Source organism: Nymphaea colorata, chromosome 3, assembly GCF_008831285.2.
Source record: "Nymphaea colorata isolate Beijing-Zhang1983 chromosome 3, ASM883128v2, whole genome shotgun sequence".
In the NCBI taxonomy this organism is placed as follows: domain Eukaryota; kingdom Viridiplantae; phylum Streptophyta; class Magnoliopsida; order Nymphaeales; family Nymphaeaceae; genus Nymphaea; species Nymphaea colorata.
The window spans coordinates 22,066,626-22,083,231 of NC_045140.1; the positions used below are offsets into that span (position 1 = coordinate 22,066,626).

Below are 16,606 nucleotides of genomic sequence, written 5' to 3' on the forward strand. Positions count from 1 at the left end.
GATATACTCAGGCCTAGAGAAACTTAGGACGTTCACTTCCTCGGGGTTTGGACTTGGGGCTTGATTCAACACTGCCAGGTGGAAAGTCGATAACCCTGTACACCGTACACGGAGACATTTTGTTTCATGAAGATCGACAGATCCAACGCAGCGATTACCAGCAAGAGAGAGAGATGCCCACTTGAATTTTTGTCAAAAAAAAAAATTGCAAGATTTTCTGGATTTCTGTTTTTGTTGAATGGTAGAGAATAAGCAGATGTACGCTATAGAAACAAATGAAACTCCATGTGGCATTCACCAGATGGAGCATTTGACACCTCTAATACAATTATAGAATCCGAACAATGGGGCTTCCCCTCGTAACAAGGATTGCACCAGCCGGATAATGAATGACCAAAAAGAATGAACTTAGCCTGGAAGAATGAAACCTGAAGATCCAAACACCTACGCAAGCTTTTTGGCTCTCCCTTGAGAAACAGAATTATCTTCCTTCTTAGAAGTTGAGCATTCGGGTTTCTTTGCCCAAGCAGGAGCACGATCTGGTTCATAACGGTAATCATAGAATAACTCCTCCCCACCGCATATTCGCTCCTTGGCAAATATTCCCACTCTATGATCGCCTGCCACCATAATAACCTAGACATTTGAAGGAGGGACATTAATCACGAGCAACAAAAATGTGTGCGCCCGTGTGTGTGCGTGTGGGAGAGAGAGAGGAGAGCGAGTGAAACCTTTGCATAACAATTTGGATCTGGTGAGTGGTTAGCAAATTTTAACTTGTCACCTTTTCTGTAAGCATCCAGAACAAACTGTAGAATAATAACAAAAGTATAAAAAGTGAGACATGCTAAACTGAACCAACTTCCGGTCATAACCTTAGAAAAGTGTTAAAAGAAAAGGGGTTGCAAGCATGCTAGAGAGAGAGAAAGAGAGAAAAAGAGGTAGTACTTGATCATTTAGGTTGAAAAGGAATGATGAATTTTCCCTGTCGTATATCTTCCCACGCTTATCTGCTTCTCGGTGCGAAATCAATTCACCAGTATATTCCCCTAGATACTCATGTTTATTTACACTATTCTGGACAACCAATGAAGATTTAGCTCTATGCAACAAGATGAGGACGAAAAATGCACTTGGACAAAGACTACCTTCAAGAATGCACCCCAACCAGAAATATCTGATGGTCCAAGTAAAACCTGCAGACAGCACAGAATGCCAAATTGTATCCCGTAGTCAAAATCTAAAAATGCGAGTGGCACCGTAAGACGGACACCCCCACCACGCCCTCAAAACAGACGCGAATATTTTAATAACAAACTCATGGAGAAAGTCCTTTAGGATGTACAACAGCTTCGAGCCTAGGGAAGGCATTCACTCCTTGCAACCAATAACAGTTCAAACAGATTATGGTGATAGCAATCAACAGTTAACTTTTAACAACATTTGAAATTTTCATTCATGAATCCATTAAATTCAATTACAATCAGTTAAATTCATGTACAGATATAATGTGTCTGCCAAGGATATCATATCTGACAGTTCTGACCTCTCTTTCTCCGATACACATTTTTACTGTTAGTTTTGGTGAAAATATAAATTGTTAAACATTTATATAGGGATACTAGAGGATAGTTAGATAAGTTTCTCCAGTTAAATTCTTTTAGAAGGTGAAGAAAGATAAGAAGGTAAAAGCTTTTGTTTCAGTTCCAAGATTATTTCGGATGTGGGAGGGAGAATCTTTCCTGGAATGAACTACTGACAAAGGTATAATAGTTCGAAAAACCAAGATAATAAAGAAATCCTCTACACATACCCTTTGTTGCTGTTTGAGAAGCAGCTTCATGTTTCTGCATTCATAATTATCACCTCTCTGGGGAGGACCTCCAAGCATGCCATCACCACAACTGGCAGAAGCAAAACAAATATCACCACAAATTGCAGAGAGTTAGCTCCAGTACTAAAAATACTAAAAACAGCGGCAGATAAACCACAAAAGAAATTGTTAAAGTCTTCGAACCAATCAAACTGGAAACTACCTAGTGTCCCAGGCAATCTAATCAGAGAGAGAGAGACTAAGTGCCTATGTGTTCCCACATATAAGAGCCACCTATTCTAGTAGGACTCTTCACCTTGTGACAATAACTCATGGTTCTGGATCCATGAAGGTTATGTTCTTTGTCACCTTACATTTAGCAAAACATAGAATACCCAAAAGTCAAGAAGCGTGACCAACTCATTTCTGAGTCCAAACTTAAGGAACCAACTAACATTCGATGCTGGGAGAAAAAACAAGGGATTTTTGAGAGTCTTGAGACAGAAGATATTGAGATGGTAAATGCACATGAGTTCTGAACATTTTTTGAGATGAATAGTTATGATTTATGAATGGCCCCACAAAATAAGAAAATACAAAGTATTTAACTAGGAGATCAGTAATTAACAAATAAAGCTATCCCATGCAAAATAGCGGCTAATAACAGAAAATAAAGAGCAATAAAGAAACAGATCTCATATGAACTAATCAAATATATATATTACCCAACCCAACAATTCCTGCAAACGTCTGGATCACACTCCCGATCAGCAGCAAAGCATGGGCATTGGCGACTTCGACATTGGCTTTTTGCACAATGGCAACCTCTAAACCGGTTCTTGCAACTTTTTGGGCATCTAGAAAATGAAAGCAGTAATTTATCATTTCCAACATGAAACAGAGCATAAGCTACATTCATAAGGATGAGGGAGACAGCGCGAGGAAAAAAATTCACTACTAAATTCTAGGGAACTATTAACTGTTGCTTATTGAAGAATGGAAAAAGGGGGGAATTGATTTCAACGGAACATCTAACATCATGACAGCCTATATGATGATATACACGAGAAGAAAAATTTCTGCTACATCTCATCTACAGAAACAAGAGAAGGGAGAATATAAAAAAAAAATGAATTAGGAACTCAAATATCTCAGTTGAAGTGTCAACTATGAAGTAAATAATTTGATTGCACAAAAATAAACCTAGAATTTGTAATGTCTTAAAAAAAAGAAGAAACTTGTATGGGCTAAAGTTTAAGTGTCAAACTTGGATATGGATATCAACACCGCATGTTATTAACCACAAAGAGAAGTGTTGCAAAACTAACGAGAGAAATAGCCAATAATTCAATCAATAGAAGATCCAAAACATGAGACTAATTCAGCCAGCAGAACAGACCAGTGCAACAAAGAGGCAAAACCACAAGCTTAAGATCTACAATATACAGGAACTAACCCACAGTATTTTTCACAGCATGTTCCATTCCGAAGGCAGCTGCACTGCTTCCCACAGGCAGATTGACAGCTACATGGGGTATACTGCCTGCAAGGCTGGTCCTTTCTGTCAGTCATTCTTTTTCTTATTGAATGCAAACCAGCAGATTTCCAGGTGTACTTCAACCGGCGCACTCTGCCTCTTCTCCGCAGGAACCTCGACCTCCTCTGTGAATCAGTTCCCTAAAATATGCACCTTCTCATTTACATAAATGTACCAGATGCATATAAAGTAGACAAAAGAACACGTGGTTCTGACCATGGTATCGCTGCAGTCATCCTTGCCGTTGGCATCCGACAAAGAATTAGCACCATCTCCTGTTCTACATAAATGTTTATTTTGATTCCACATGATGTACTGAGCAACCTCCGCACATGTCTTGAGGCCATTCAAAACATTTCTAGCAATTAAACAGCTGTTCCAAGATTGAATATCTAAGTCAAGCCAACAGATCACATTCTCAAAGATAAATTACTCAAGTGTAGCAATCAAATAGACAAGAAAACTTAAAGAATATACAAGTGCTGAACATAAACAAAAAATGGACACTTATCCAGCAACCATCCAAGCGTCCAATTTGTTCAAGAAAGGATTGTTGGCAGTGGATTCTGTGATGTCATAGGAGGGTTTTGGGTGACGGCACAATGCTGCAACCATAGAGGAACATTCTGTCCGCTCACAGTGTGGCAACAATGAGGCAAGGGATACACCCCCCTCCCCAAATTTAGGTGAATCATGCAGTTGGAGAGAATGCGCAACAAGGGGCAAACATTAGCAGGGAAAATGAGGCCATGTGGCAAGTGGTCATTGCTAACAAGCAGCTGCATGGAGGAGATGGCTGCCTTTCATGCATGCAAAGGAGGTTAGTGAATGGGATGGCACAACAGGCCTTAACGAGTGAGAAGGTGCAGGAAATGGCTGTAGGTGATGGCTTTCTCTCGCATAATAAGAGCTCAATTTAGAAGGCCGTTTCCTGAACCCATTGGACAGGTGGTTGAGTTGGAAGGTCACACTCCATACTCATCAATGGCTCGGTTGGTGGTCGACTTGACTGACCATAGTTGCAGCACTCAAAAGGAAAACCAAAACACATCATCGTACATGCAGGAGCAAGCCACTGCTTGTGGACTGTGGTGGTAGAAGGGCACAATATGGTTGATGAAGCCATCATCTCAGATATACAGCCCAAGGAGGTCAATCATAGAAGGAGATTATTTGTCCTAAGACAGACCTACAAGCAAATAACAAGGGCATTTGACTTCACGGTAGACGTTGCACTGGGGGAAAATCTGGCCAAGATAAGTTTGACTGTGCTTGCACGTCAACTATTCAAAGAACCTATAGCACGAGGTTCCAACCTAAGATTCACTTCAGTTAGGAAAGGGATTTTCCTGATCAGGGTCTGACTAGAAGCAGAGGTCGCCTACATAATGAGTCTGAGCAGATAAAACGTTGTAAGTTGCTTATTGGTTGCTAACCAGTGGTATCCTAGAATGCCACTGAAAGTAGAAATCTCCAGCCCCCAATAGATTCAGGAATAACAAGGTATCTACAAACCTCACCGCCCTCAATAGAGCTAAATTTGTGGAGGCTGATTCCTTTATGAAGGATTGCTCAAGCTAGAATTCGTATAAAGTCAAAATTGAAGTACCATTAGATTTCCTCCTAATTGTTCGAGTGGAGCTAGAGCTAGAGGATGGGCAGGTGTTAGAACATGGTCTCAAAGCCACTGCTTCCAATATCCTTTGTACCTTGTGAGGATAAAGGTCAAAGAAAGGAAGGGAAATCTCAACTTGATGAAATGCAAAGGATACAAGCAAATGATCTTCAAGCAAAGAATCATGAATAGATTGGTGCCATTGGCATGGCCTTTACCTATCTTCCTACATCATGAAGATCTCTGACACATTCCCACTAGCATGGTGGATGTACATGGTTGCTGGTCACTCCTGCTGGTGGTCCCTCCCCTCAACAGGGGTTGAGAAAGGTTTTTGTTCTAGTTTATTTTTGGTGGGTCTGTTCTGGAATCCCTTGGCATTCTATTTGCAATGGTCCTATCCTAGTGTGGGATCCATTGCTCGTTCACATATTATAACATTTCTAATAATAAAAGCCAGGAGTCTATCCCCTAGCAGGCAGATATAGATATGACAAGTAGCAGCAAAAGCACAGGAAGAATCAGCGCAACACATAACAGGAACTTTGAATAATTTAAAGATAGAAAAAGGAAATGAATGATACAACTCACCTGTTCTTCCCAAATATTTCTACACCTTTAGCAAATAGGCTTTTCTCAATAGTCTTCCACACTTTATCTTCATAGGCTTCATGTTTACCAACTGTTTTAGCACAAGGATTACCTTTCCGCGACATGTTGTCACTACATGTAACCGCATGCTCTTTATCTATTTCATTCTGTGTTCTATTAACAACTTTAGAGTCAAGTAGTTTCTCGCCATCTAACATAGGTAATGTATTGCTTCTCAACTTTCTAAGATTTGCAGGTTTTTCCACCTTTCTTGGTGAATCAGGTGTGGTGTCACTGTTCTCCTTGCGTGATGTGGACCTAAGCTTCATATCTCTTGGCCATAAAACACCACTCACAACTGAGTCAGAATCAGAAGCCATCAATTTCTTTTGTCTCTTACGTAAGCAAATTAATGCCTTTTCAGCAGCCCGTTTGTTGCTTTTCTTATTAATAGTAGATTTTGCAGATTGTGCAATTTTTGAAGGTGACATTGCTTTACAAATTGAGCTGTCCTTCCGGGACCTTGTTTCTGATACACTGCTTTCAGATACAAGATTTGCAGTTGAAGAAGCACTTTCTGTCTGCTGAGATTTTGACCTTCTTCCACTAGATGAACCAGCCAATGCCCCCTTTTTTCTGGAGCTCATTTGACCTCCCGTACTGGTGGATGAAGGAGGTAATTGCTCTTCAAGTGCATCACGAGCAGGAGAACTGGCAGTTGCAGTACTTTCTGATTTCATTTCCTGATATGAACATCAAATACAAGATAGAGTAAATGACTTTGGAAGAAGACATAAGCTACATATTCTGTAGCCAGATTTCAAACAAAACAAATAGCACAAGCACAGCAATACATATGATAACATACCAAGAGATAGCAGTGGGTGCCACAAGGTGTTCCTGCATCATCAACTGGAACGCTCCATGGTAGCTGTTTCTCTGACTGAGGCGAAGAGTACAGCTAAGCAGTTTAGCATTGCACCAATAATATGTGAGTAAATAACTATAATGCTATTCACTAACCGGTAGGACAAGGTCTTGAGAACATCCGTGTAATCTGCAATCAAAAACCTGCCAGACATTGAGGAAACAACTGTTGCAGCGAAAGGTATGTGCAATCAAATACTTCCAAAGACTGAAAACATACTAATTTTGGTTCTGCAGAAACCAACAGAACTGGTCATACCAGGCAACGGCGACAGAAAAGGTTATCAAAAGAATCTAAAGCAGCTTCAAGATCTTTTTCAGCAAAGGACTCCTCGTGCCAAATTTCTGCATCTGTTTCTTCCTTTCCTGGTGATAACTTAATCCTCTCCTCATTCAAAAGGCTTTCATACCTTTCCTGCACGAAAAGTTTAATTCTGTATCATACCTCAGTAATGCCAGATCAGAACAAATAGGGAACAGCGAAAGAGGAATGCCATATACCAACATTGACAGCATCCAAAAAGAAAAAAGACAACAGTTTAAAACATTTGATGGCACTCCTACTGCTTTCATGCACATGCTGACACCAAAACAACAGAAAAACATGACGGAGGGAGAGAGAGGGAGAACCTTAATCTCAGAAGGCTTCCTTCCAAGCTGTTGGGCAAGTGATTCCAGCACGAGATCAGATAACCCAACTTCTTGAATAGTCATTCTGCGAGAACATTGAGAAAGATTATTTAGGGGCTGCCATCAAGTATTATGATAAATCTCTGATACAAGAAACACATTTGATATGCAAAATGGCAGTATGTCATTGCCAGTGTAAAACAACTGAAACAACGAAATTAAATCAAATTCACTATATCTAACATGCTATTAAGAACTGCAGGCAAATTTCTAAAAGAACATCGTGCTCTAACACAAGCAGCTTCATTGCAGTAAGCTAACCAGCCTAAATGGTGGACCCTTCAATGTACTGAATACAGAAGAAAATATGGTTGACTTATACCTATACCTACATATGTTCATCCATAGATTTACACTTTACTGCTTCCGCTACTTGCTTTCAGCACGCAGATAATCTTTTTTACATTTGTATAAGACTATAAGCTATTAAAGGACATCATGGGCACATCCTCAAACTTAGATTTGCAACCTCAAAGAAAGAAAAAAGTTCAGGTTTTCATCCAAAAAACTTAAGACCCTAAGAGTATTTTTGGGCATAAAAACTGTTCAATAAAAAAAACATGCAGAATGCCTGTGTGTGTGTGTGTGTGTGTGTGTGTGTGTGTGTGTGTGTGTGACAGTCCATTGTCACAAAAAACGTATATGGGTATTATACGGTGATGAATTTATTGGGTATAATACGGCACAGTTGTATATCTCAGGAATAAAAGTTATAAAACGGGAAAATCTCGGCAAATTTTTTAAAAATTTAAAACATTTAATAAATCCTAAAAATTATAAAAAATACAAAATACAAAAAAAACGCATATAATACGTGTTTTTTTTCACGTTTTTTATTTTCTGGTGTTTTTTAAAAAAGACGAGTTTTTTTCACGTTTAATACGGCTGACTCTGTTTTGGCGTATTATACGCGTCTTTTTCCAATAAGATGCATTTTTTCTGATGGTGATCTAAAGGTGAAAATAGGTGCCACTGAATCTGCTGAACTCAGCCTTGTGTTGGATTTATTTTGTTAGGCAGAGTGCACTTACTGATACAATGGACTTTTGTTTGTGATCCTTTCTCAATTCAGTGCTTGCCTTTTTCATGGCCTTACTGTTAATTGTGGACAAGGATTGCAATACAGCAGTGATACCCTGCTCTAGGAGTGATTCTGCTTCATAATGTTGTCATGCTCATAAAGGTTTCCACTTATAGGACAAAACTTTGTATTAGGAGAATGATCCTCCCATCATCACCGTATAATACCCATATACGTTTTTTGTGACAATGCTTTAGATAATATTCAGTGCCTGCCTAATTCATGCAGAAAACTTGTTTGCTTCAAATGAAGCTTATTGCTGATTTTTTTCTGGAGTCATAGTGAAAAAATTTGTTCCAAAAGAGAGAGAGAGAGAGCTGACAAATTTCTAAATTCTAAACATTTAAAAAGTACAATGACTCATAAAGAAAATAATGCAATTACGGGGACCGGTTGAATGGCTCAAATTTGAGATTGAGGAACCAGAAATGAAATCCTAGGGTATCAGATCCAACTGTCCATAATTAACTTTTAAGCTGACCACCTCCCATCTTTGTCTTATTAGAAGTGCGGGTCTCCAATCTAAGCTATACCTAAGCCCTGAAATCCATTTGCACCAGTGAGTGTTGTCTCGCTGATGCCACATGGAAGCCTCAAACATGAGATGCAATATTATCATATGCAACATAAGTAGCAATAGTAAAATGATTGACAAAGAGAAGCAGCTTAAGCTAAAAAAAACACTTGAGAACATAAAGGAGAGAAGCTGATTGCACAATGCCATTTAAAAAAAAAAATGCTATGAAGAAGAGTGCATCTCTGCAGACATGGATTGGAGATCAAGTGGCAGTTCACACAATACAACTGACCCATCTGGACGATGACTTCCCAAAATAAGTTCAAAAAGCAAAGCAAACAATTAATCCTTCAAACAGAATATGCAAGTTTATGATTTCCCAAATCAAGAATATGCAGAATAGAACAACCAACTAGAACAAAGAATGGTCAATTCGAAATCATCTCAACGAAGTATGGCACAAAAATTTGTAATCCCCAGAACAATATCAGGGTCAAATTTTCCATTATATTTCACAAATTTTAATAGGTTCATGGATTTTACCAACCGAAGAACATAATCTTCACAACCACGAAATTCTCTCTTCTCCTCTTCTTCTTCCACAACATCATCTTCACTGTCACTGCAGATAAGGGCTTCTCCACCATTTTGATCATAATAAATCCGCCTCCTTCCAACAACAGATTGATCCTCAGTCATCCGTTGATTCCTGAACACATTGTCATCAGAGAACGGCAGGCACAAAGAAATTTAAAGAATCAGAAAAATGAGAAGACAAACCATGAAATCAGCAGTGAAGAAAGGAAAGAAATTCACATTTTAGACAACGCAAAAGCAGCAAGTTGCAATAATGTCACAAGTTTCTTCCAATGTGATGCTATCATATCTAGAACACCCATCCCAAATGAATCACATTGAGATAAAACGTAGAATTTAGCAATACACAAATAAACAATAGTTAGTAGGTTCAGTTACTTGTGGATATGTATCACTAGGCAGGCAACTAATGCTGCATGAATGGAGATGAATGATAAGCTATTACAACAACATACATATGGTAGGATTACATTGAGGGCCTGAGGCTAGCCGTGAACTGTAGGATCAAGATGAGATTCCTTTTAACCATAAGTTAAGAGATTGGTAATTAACCAAGATTGAGTGCCATTAGGAAGAAGTGCATACACCAGTATGAGCTAAGGGAAAATGAAGGATTTGGTAAAGAGGCAAATCAAGGAGATACGAAAACTCAGTTCAGACTTTTTGTCTCAGACTAGACCTTGTCCATACTAAAATTGACAGTTTTTTGAATATATAATTTTCTTATGATAGCACATATAGTCATATACAAGAGACTATTAACTTTTATGGACCTTAAAGCCCAGTCATTGATCACTTACATAAAACAACATACTAGAAGCCAAGAAGCTAAGAGATTAGCATTTATTAAGTCATATTCGCCTGCGCATTGCAGAATGTCCACTCAAAACTAGCAGTTTGGGTACAAAATCTAGGATGAAAGAATATGATGTTTGCACATGCCACATGAAGAAACATCAAACCAGGTGCAGTTTTTGAAGTTTTGAATGTCAAAATTGACAAAATTTTCTTGCATTTAAATGGTAAACAGTAAACTATTAAGAAGTCAAAATGAGAACAGGTTCAGGCACAAGCGAGCAACAACAATCCAAGTTTGTTTCATCCAAAAAGAAAATGATTGAACAATTTTTCAGTAAGCAGCTAGAATCCCACTGACTGGTATTACATCAAGAACATGACCAAGAAGAGCGACCTTAGAGCAAATCTATCTATAACATATTAAAAAAATAAATTCATAAAACTTAAAATCCAAAAAACATATGATTTACAACAGATGAATCCACGTGCATTACTTGATAGAATATCAAACCACAATACCTATCTAAAAAAATCCATGTAGTGTAAGGAGGCAATTTTTGCACTTCTGGCAACTTGACAGGGCGCACGGTACTTCGTCCTCCAAGGTTATTTGCCAAAGCAGTTGTTGTGGAAGCATTTGATACATCCTCAAGACAGCAAATATTTTGTTTTCCACATCCAGTATGATCAAGGCTGCTTGATGTACAAGATGCATCTTCCCGATTCTTCGCTAACAAGTCAACTGGTTTACCACCACTAATTTTTGTAGAAGACCTCATCATTGACAAATTATATAAATGATCTGTAAAGCTTCCTAGTTTTTTGTTGTTCTCTTCAATTTTGTGCTGAAGAAACGCATTTATCAGTAGAGCTCTAAAATCAAACTGTGAAAACTTTACAAAGTACTGAGTCAGGAAATAAACATGAAAACTTAAATACCTTTACAGCCATGACACGGTCAGCTGCAACTTGCATTTTCAGGGATTCAATAACCGATAAGATCTTATCAATAGCTGCAATGTCTTGTGAACCATCAATCTGAAAGTGATAAGTAATAGGCTGATTAAACTCACTGACACAAATATATACATGCATGCTTGTGGTTGCACAAACACAATGAGTACATGCATCTCTGCACTTGCACACCCAATAAAAAGGCAAAATTTCTAATCAAGAATCCAATAATTTGTTCAGCAGAAAGAAAGCAAAAGCCACGGTCCCAATAAAGAAAAAAACACAACAATTTTGACTTGTGCTTCCAGAAAGGATTTGAAATTTAAACCAGACAAAGTGACACGTGCCCTGGTATCTAGAGAATCAAAAAATATTTGAAATTCATAGATTTGATGTGGATCTGACTTGGCATGCTTTTGCTAATGTGGAAAAAGATCTCCAGCAGAATCCACTGTTGCTGACATATATAATTAAACTGCATCACCTGGCATGCAGCTACAAGATAACACTGCCACCACTAATCAAAATTTCTTTTTCAAGTGATTTTGTTCACAAAAGCTTTCCTTTGAAGGATGAAAGATTTTTTCAGAATAAGTGAAAAAAAACAACCACAAAATCATGAAACTTTCTCTTGGAAGGTATAGCATTTAAAACATTCTGCGGAGCTAAAAGATAAAGGACTCTTGTTCTCAATAGTCCAACCAAATGAAATTTTTATAAACAATTGATTATTGAGCAATGCAGAAATTGAATGCCAACAGTCTGATTATTTCCAATGGCTTGGTTTTCCTACAGAAAAGGGAAAATTGGTGTATGGGTATAGAAGTGTAGATATTTGCAATAATCAACATGTAAAAGAAAAAGTTAGAGAAGACACCATAGAATAGAACAGCCTGATTACAATAAAGTCATAGCTATGTAAATATCAGCAACCTATAAAAAGCATAGCACCACACGGTAGCATTATGTTTTAAATAGAATGACAGCACATGAAAGATATTTCATTTAAATTGAACTATGTCATTCTAAAATGTAGTGAATCAGTTAATGGTTTCAAACGTTCAAAGCCAACAGTAAGTACTTTCAAATTTCTACCAATAATCTTATTCTTATGATAATCTGAAACAAATCCAATATATATAAGAAAATGGACTAAAATTTTGGATAGGCGCATTTTACGGTTGGCTAACCTCAAAAAAACGACAAGTCAGCATAGCATGGAATAGTGCAGTCTCAATTAAAGTACAAACATCACCATCTTACTTCAAGCCACGTTCTGTCTAAGCATCCTCTCCTGCCTACCGCCTTACTCACCCCCATTTTCTCTTTTTCTTTTTCTTTTTCTTTTTCTTTTTCTTTTCTTTCTTCCCCTTGCTTACTGGACCTGAAGAAAAGTGGCGCCGGGCTTTTTCACTTAATGCTTTCTTCGAGTTTGATGTCAAGTAGGCAGTATTTGCCACTCAAATCCATTTTGGCATTGCGCTTAAGGTTTGGGTCCTGTTTTGAAATTGAGAACCATCGTACTCACGGTATAGAAGGATCAATAAACGGCAGTGTTACGCCCCTAGAATTTAAGTTTCGGTTTCTTTAATATGTTCAAGAAATAGCATATCCAGCTGCATCAACGAACGGATATTGGAACGCATTTCGTTGCTTCTGAAATGCTAGAACGCGATCGTCCGAAGGAGTGAAGGGCGTTATATAGAATAAACTGGAAATAAGAAGCGATAGCATCATTTAGAGCATAAGACATCGCATGCACACCGTGCAAGCACAGAACCTCAAGTGATTGTTCTAGGATAACGAACAATATTCCTCGAAAATGTAGTCCAGAAAAATTATGCGGCTCTTGGCGTCCAACCAATTACCCACTCGGATACAACAACTAATGCAGCAGTGCATCCACTCGGAAATGCGCAAAAAGAAAGCAAGCGCAACCTTCAAAAGTTAGAAGCCTCACTAGCATATTAAGAACCGCCACGAATCAATCGTAGGATCAAGACCCACGTTATCAGAAAATGACAGCAAAGTCAACGATAATGATATTTTCCAGTGGAAAGCCACTGGGGCTTCAAAGACGCTTCGATGAATCGTGCACCCACATAAAATGTCAGTCCACTAATCCGCTTGGACATCTTCAACCCCGTGAAAAGATAAAATAACGATTAGAACAATCAAACGTGAAACGTAACGAGAAATTTACAGAATTCCCCCCCGTTAAAAACGGGAGAGAGGAGGACAAATCTCAAAGCGGCCCATGATGCAAAAGAACGGACACACAGCAGCCAAAAGCAAAACATGACACTCCGAAGAAGAAATAATATGGCAACCTGCGCATCCTTGGCGTCGAGTTTGGTTGGAACCCTCGATCCGGAGGCCGAGCTCGTGGATTTTGACGTCATACCGGCAGCTAGGACGGTAAGAATAAGCGGAACAGCAAATGCGAGAGGAAATAATGGCGGGGAGACGGCCGTTTCCCGACGATGGATTCGCTGGAACCCTAGCTCGCCTCCGCCGTGACCCGACGACGGAGACCCAAAAAGGAGAAAAGAATGAAAGGGGATTAAATTGGTGGGAAGCCAATCTTTTGAAATCGTCACTCCCCGTTATCGGCTGGAGCCCTGGGTCCACCATTTATACCCGGTCTTTTCCCGTTCCCATTGGCTCTGTGGGCCCCACCGGCCGCCCTCTTCTACCCTTCTTTTTACTTTTGCATTATTTATAATTAGCGTGACTTGGCGAGCTTGAATATTAATATTTTCTGTAGAGTGGGCGGGGTGGTGGTTTGGTGAGAGAATAAAAAAAACAGGAGAACGTATGTTTATACTCGAAATATATGAGTTGAAAAAATAAATATTAATATCTTGCGAAAATTGATTTGCTCACTGAATTTTCATATTGTGTGCATATATGTCAATATCTTGCTAATTTCACGTCCATCTAATATATTAAATTTATAAACATCATCTAGAAAAATGGCTGAACGGACCATGGGGGCAAAGGCCGCTATTTTACATAACTATAAAAGCTATTTATTTATTTTAATTTCGTTGACGCTTACCAGCCAACCCGACCTTACTACTGCAACCTGCCGATGGACCGTCCTTCAAATTTATCGCACTGGGATGGACCGTCGATGGCACGGTAGCCTGCGTGTCGGCCATGGCTTGACCAAATGGATTGATGATGGTCCCCGGTGGCGTCGCATTCACGTTACCTCCGGTCCCGCTCCCGCCCTCATCGCCGGCCAACCGTGGCCGGTGATCTAATGCACGTGCTCCGCCTGATCAATAGATTTCCACCGGAATTTCGAACGCCGGAGGTTGCATCCCATAAATTTTGATTGAAAACTCTAAAGGTATGGATTAATGTTATAGATATCACTTGGCATAAGAGTGTCTGTATCATATTTGCCTATGAACAACTTAATGCGAATGTTATAAAATTGTTAATAAATTAATGACTTAACGCAAGGCAACAGGAAAAGGATAGCCGCGCTTTCGGGCCGTAATCATGAATTGATTGAGCCACATGGGCCGTGAGTTCGCTTTTGTTTGCGAACTTGTCCTATTAGAGCTCGTTGGATTGGCCCAACGCTTCGTCAGATGGCTGGACCCACAGAGGCGGTACAGCGTCATGCGTGTCAATTCCCAGGAACGCCTACAGTGCTGCCAAAGCCTAATCGCGTCGGGTAGTTGACGTGATATGTTAGGGCTAATACATGTCGACTACACCATGCTCCTATCTATTTGTAGTTTTGTACCGAACTATTTAGTAGCCCTGCCCCACGACGAGGTACTGAGTCGAGGCGGTACATATATCGCGAAATAAAGGCTTTCGTGGCGCAGTTCCATTAACACGCTTCTAGCGGCGAAATTCGAGGTACATGTATAGCAGCGATTATTTAATGCTTGTCCGGTCTTTTGTGAACCAGCTTCTAAGAGGTGTTTGAATGGCTGGATGGCTTCCTTTTTTATTTTATGGATGATAGGAACGGTTATCCTCATCTCTGCTCTGGATTCAGGACTTGGGTTTGAATAAAGTGTCTAGTCAAGTTTAATGGCCTGTTTGGGTGACGCATCCGATCATAATTTCAAAGCCAAGGCCACGTTTAGGCCCCATACCGCTATTTAGTTTGTGTTTGAGTGACTGGAAAGTCAGGTTTTTGCATAACGTTTGCTTTATTTTGTTCGTGAAAACCTAGTTTTTCCTTGTATTCCAAGCACACCAACCCGGTTTCAAGAAACTGTTTAAAAACCGAGTTTTCACTGTTGACAAAACCGTGTTTTCACAAAACCAATGTATTTGAGAGTGTCATCCAAATGCTATTTAAGCTGCAGCCCAAAGTCGGTTGACGTGAATGTTGGTTATTTTGAGTAAAGCAAAATTTGATAGAATTAGCTTGACTAGCGTCGGTTAAGTTGTGTCAGGTTTGGGCCTTGGTCGGCTAAGTTAGGTCGAGTTTGAGCTAAATTATTCGTGTTGAAGTCGAGGAATGCAAGTTTGGAGATGTGCCTTAGACTCAGCTTGAACTTAGTTCATATAGCCGAAACTTCAGCTCAGCCGAGTAATATCTTGGCTGAAGAGTTTGAGCTTCACTCAAGTTTGTCCCAATGCATTGAAGGGGGTGGCCAGCTTGATCGATCATGTATCTGGCGTTGTTGAGTTAAACTGTCACAGGCTAACTTTGCCAAGTCTTATTTGGCCCGTGCGGCATTGAGGGTTTCCGAAACCTTTAGTCAGTCTTAACTCTATCTTAATGTAGTGGAACCTTTCATCAATCTTTTGGTATCGTGAATTAAATTATAAGTGTTAAACACTCGGCGCACCATCACCAAATATTATCTCATAATAGACAATTCATAAGTCGTGGTCATGAGGCTTTGTCAGAACACTATCATTCATCCAAGCTCATGTATGCTTTCATACAAAACTTGGGTAGGAAAAATTTCAATTGGGAGGAAGTCTACAGTCAAAACCAGTTGCTGACTATATATCGTTAAGCAACGCAGCTGAACTATCGCCTAACTTGACGATAAACTTTCACTTGTTTGCCTTTGCGTAACTTTATGTGGTTGTGAACGCAACATATGTGTTCACTGAAGGAATTAGCCCTAACCTACATGCACCTCTGTGTGCATCCAAACACTATGCATGAAAAACTTACCAACTGACTTACACATTTTGAATGGACTGATGACTATGATGCACTTATACATTTTGTCTTTACACCACCGCAACTAGATCTCACTTGCTTCCCAAACAATGCCCAAACTGACAAAGCAACATCCCCATTCTGCTAGCTTAGTTGGGCCAGACATAATCAGGTAGTGAAAATTGAGTCACGATTTAAAGGCTTTCAAAAGTCGAGTCCAACGATGGCTTGGCTCAAACTTCAAAAGTCGAGTCCAACGATGGCTTGGCTCAAACTCAGATACTGTGCTTCCGGACCTAGGAGTGTAGGTTGAAGAGAGAGATAGAGAGAG

General features: G+C 39.5%; 1 protein-coding gene across 2 annotated transcripts; it reads right to left on the reverse strand.

Moving 5' to 3' along the window:
* Positions 1 to 154: 154 nt before the first annotated feature.
* LOC116251396 (histone-lysine N-methyltransferase CLF) lies at positions 155 to 13,712 on the reverse strand. Of its 2 annotated transcripts, none has more exons than XM_031625648.2 (17): positions 13,451 to 13,712; positions 11,106 to 11,204; positions 10,686 to 11,011; positions 9,319 to 9,480; positions 7,114 to 7,198; positions 6,743 to 6,898; positions 6,580 to 6,627; positions 6,425 to 6,499; positions 5,557 to 6,299; positions 3,567 to 3,723; positions 3,270 to 3,475; positions 2,539 to 2,670; positions 1,814 to 1,904; positions 1,149 to 1,196; positions 949 to 1,077; positions 732 to 809; positions 155 to 636 (listed from the first exon to the last, which is right to left on the reverse strand). In XM_031625648.2, the coding sequence occupies exons 1-17, from the start codon at positions 13,520 to 13,522 to the stop codon at positions 445 to 447; spliced, it is 2,799 nt and encodes a 932-aa protein (XP_031481508.1). In that variant the 5' UTR covers positions 13,523 to 13,712; the 3' UTR covers positions 155 to 444. The 2 variants fall into 2 exon arrangements, with proteins under 2 accessions (XP_031481508.1, XP_031481507.1); XM_031625647.2 differs by having other exon boundaries at positions 3,270 to 3,490.
* Positions 13,713 to 16,606: the final 2,894 nt, after the last annotated feature.

What these genes read in the sequence shown, in the direction of transcription:
- LOC116251396 (XM_031625647.2), bottom strand. Translation starts at nt 13,522, where the DNA reads ATGACGTCAAAATCCACGAGCTCGGCCTCCGGATCGAGGGTTCCAACC. An exon ending in GTTGGGGTGCATTCTTGAAG is followed by an intron (nt 1,078 to 1,148) that starts GTAGTCTTTGTC and finishes TTGGTTGTCCAG; the next exon opens with AATAGTGTAAATAAACATGA. An exon ending in TTTTCAACCTAAATGATCAA is followed by an intron (nt 810 to 948) that starts GTACTACCTCTT and finishes ATTATTCTACAG; the next exon opens with TTTGTTCTGGATGCTTACAG.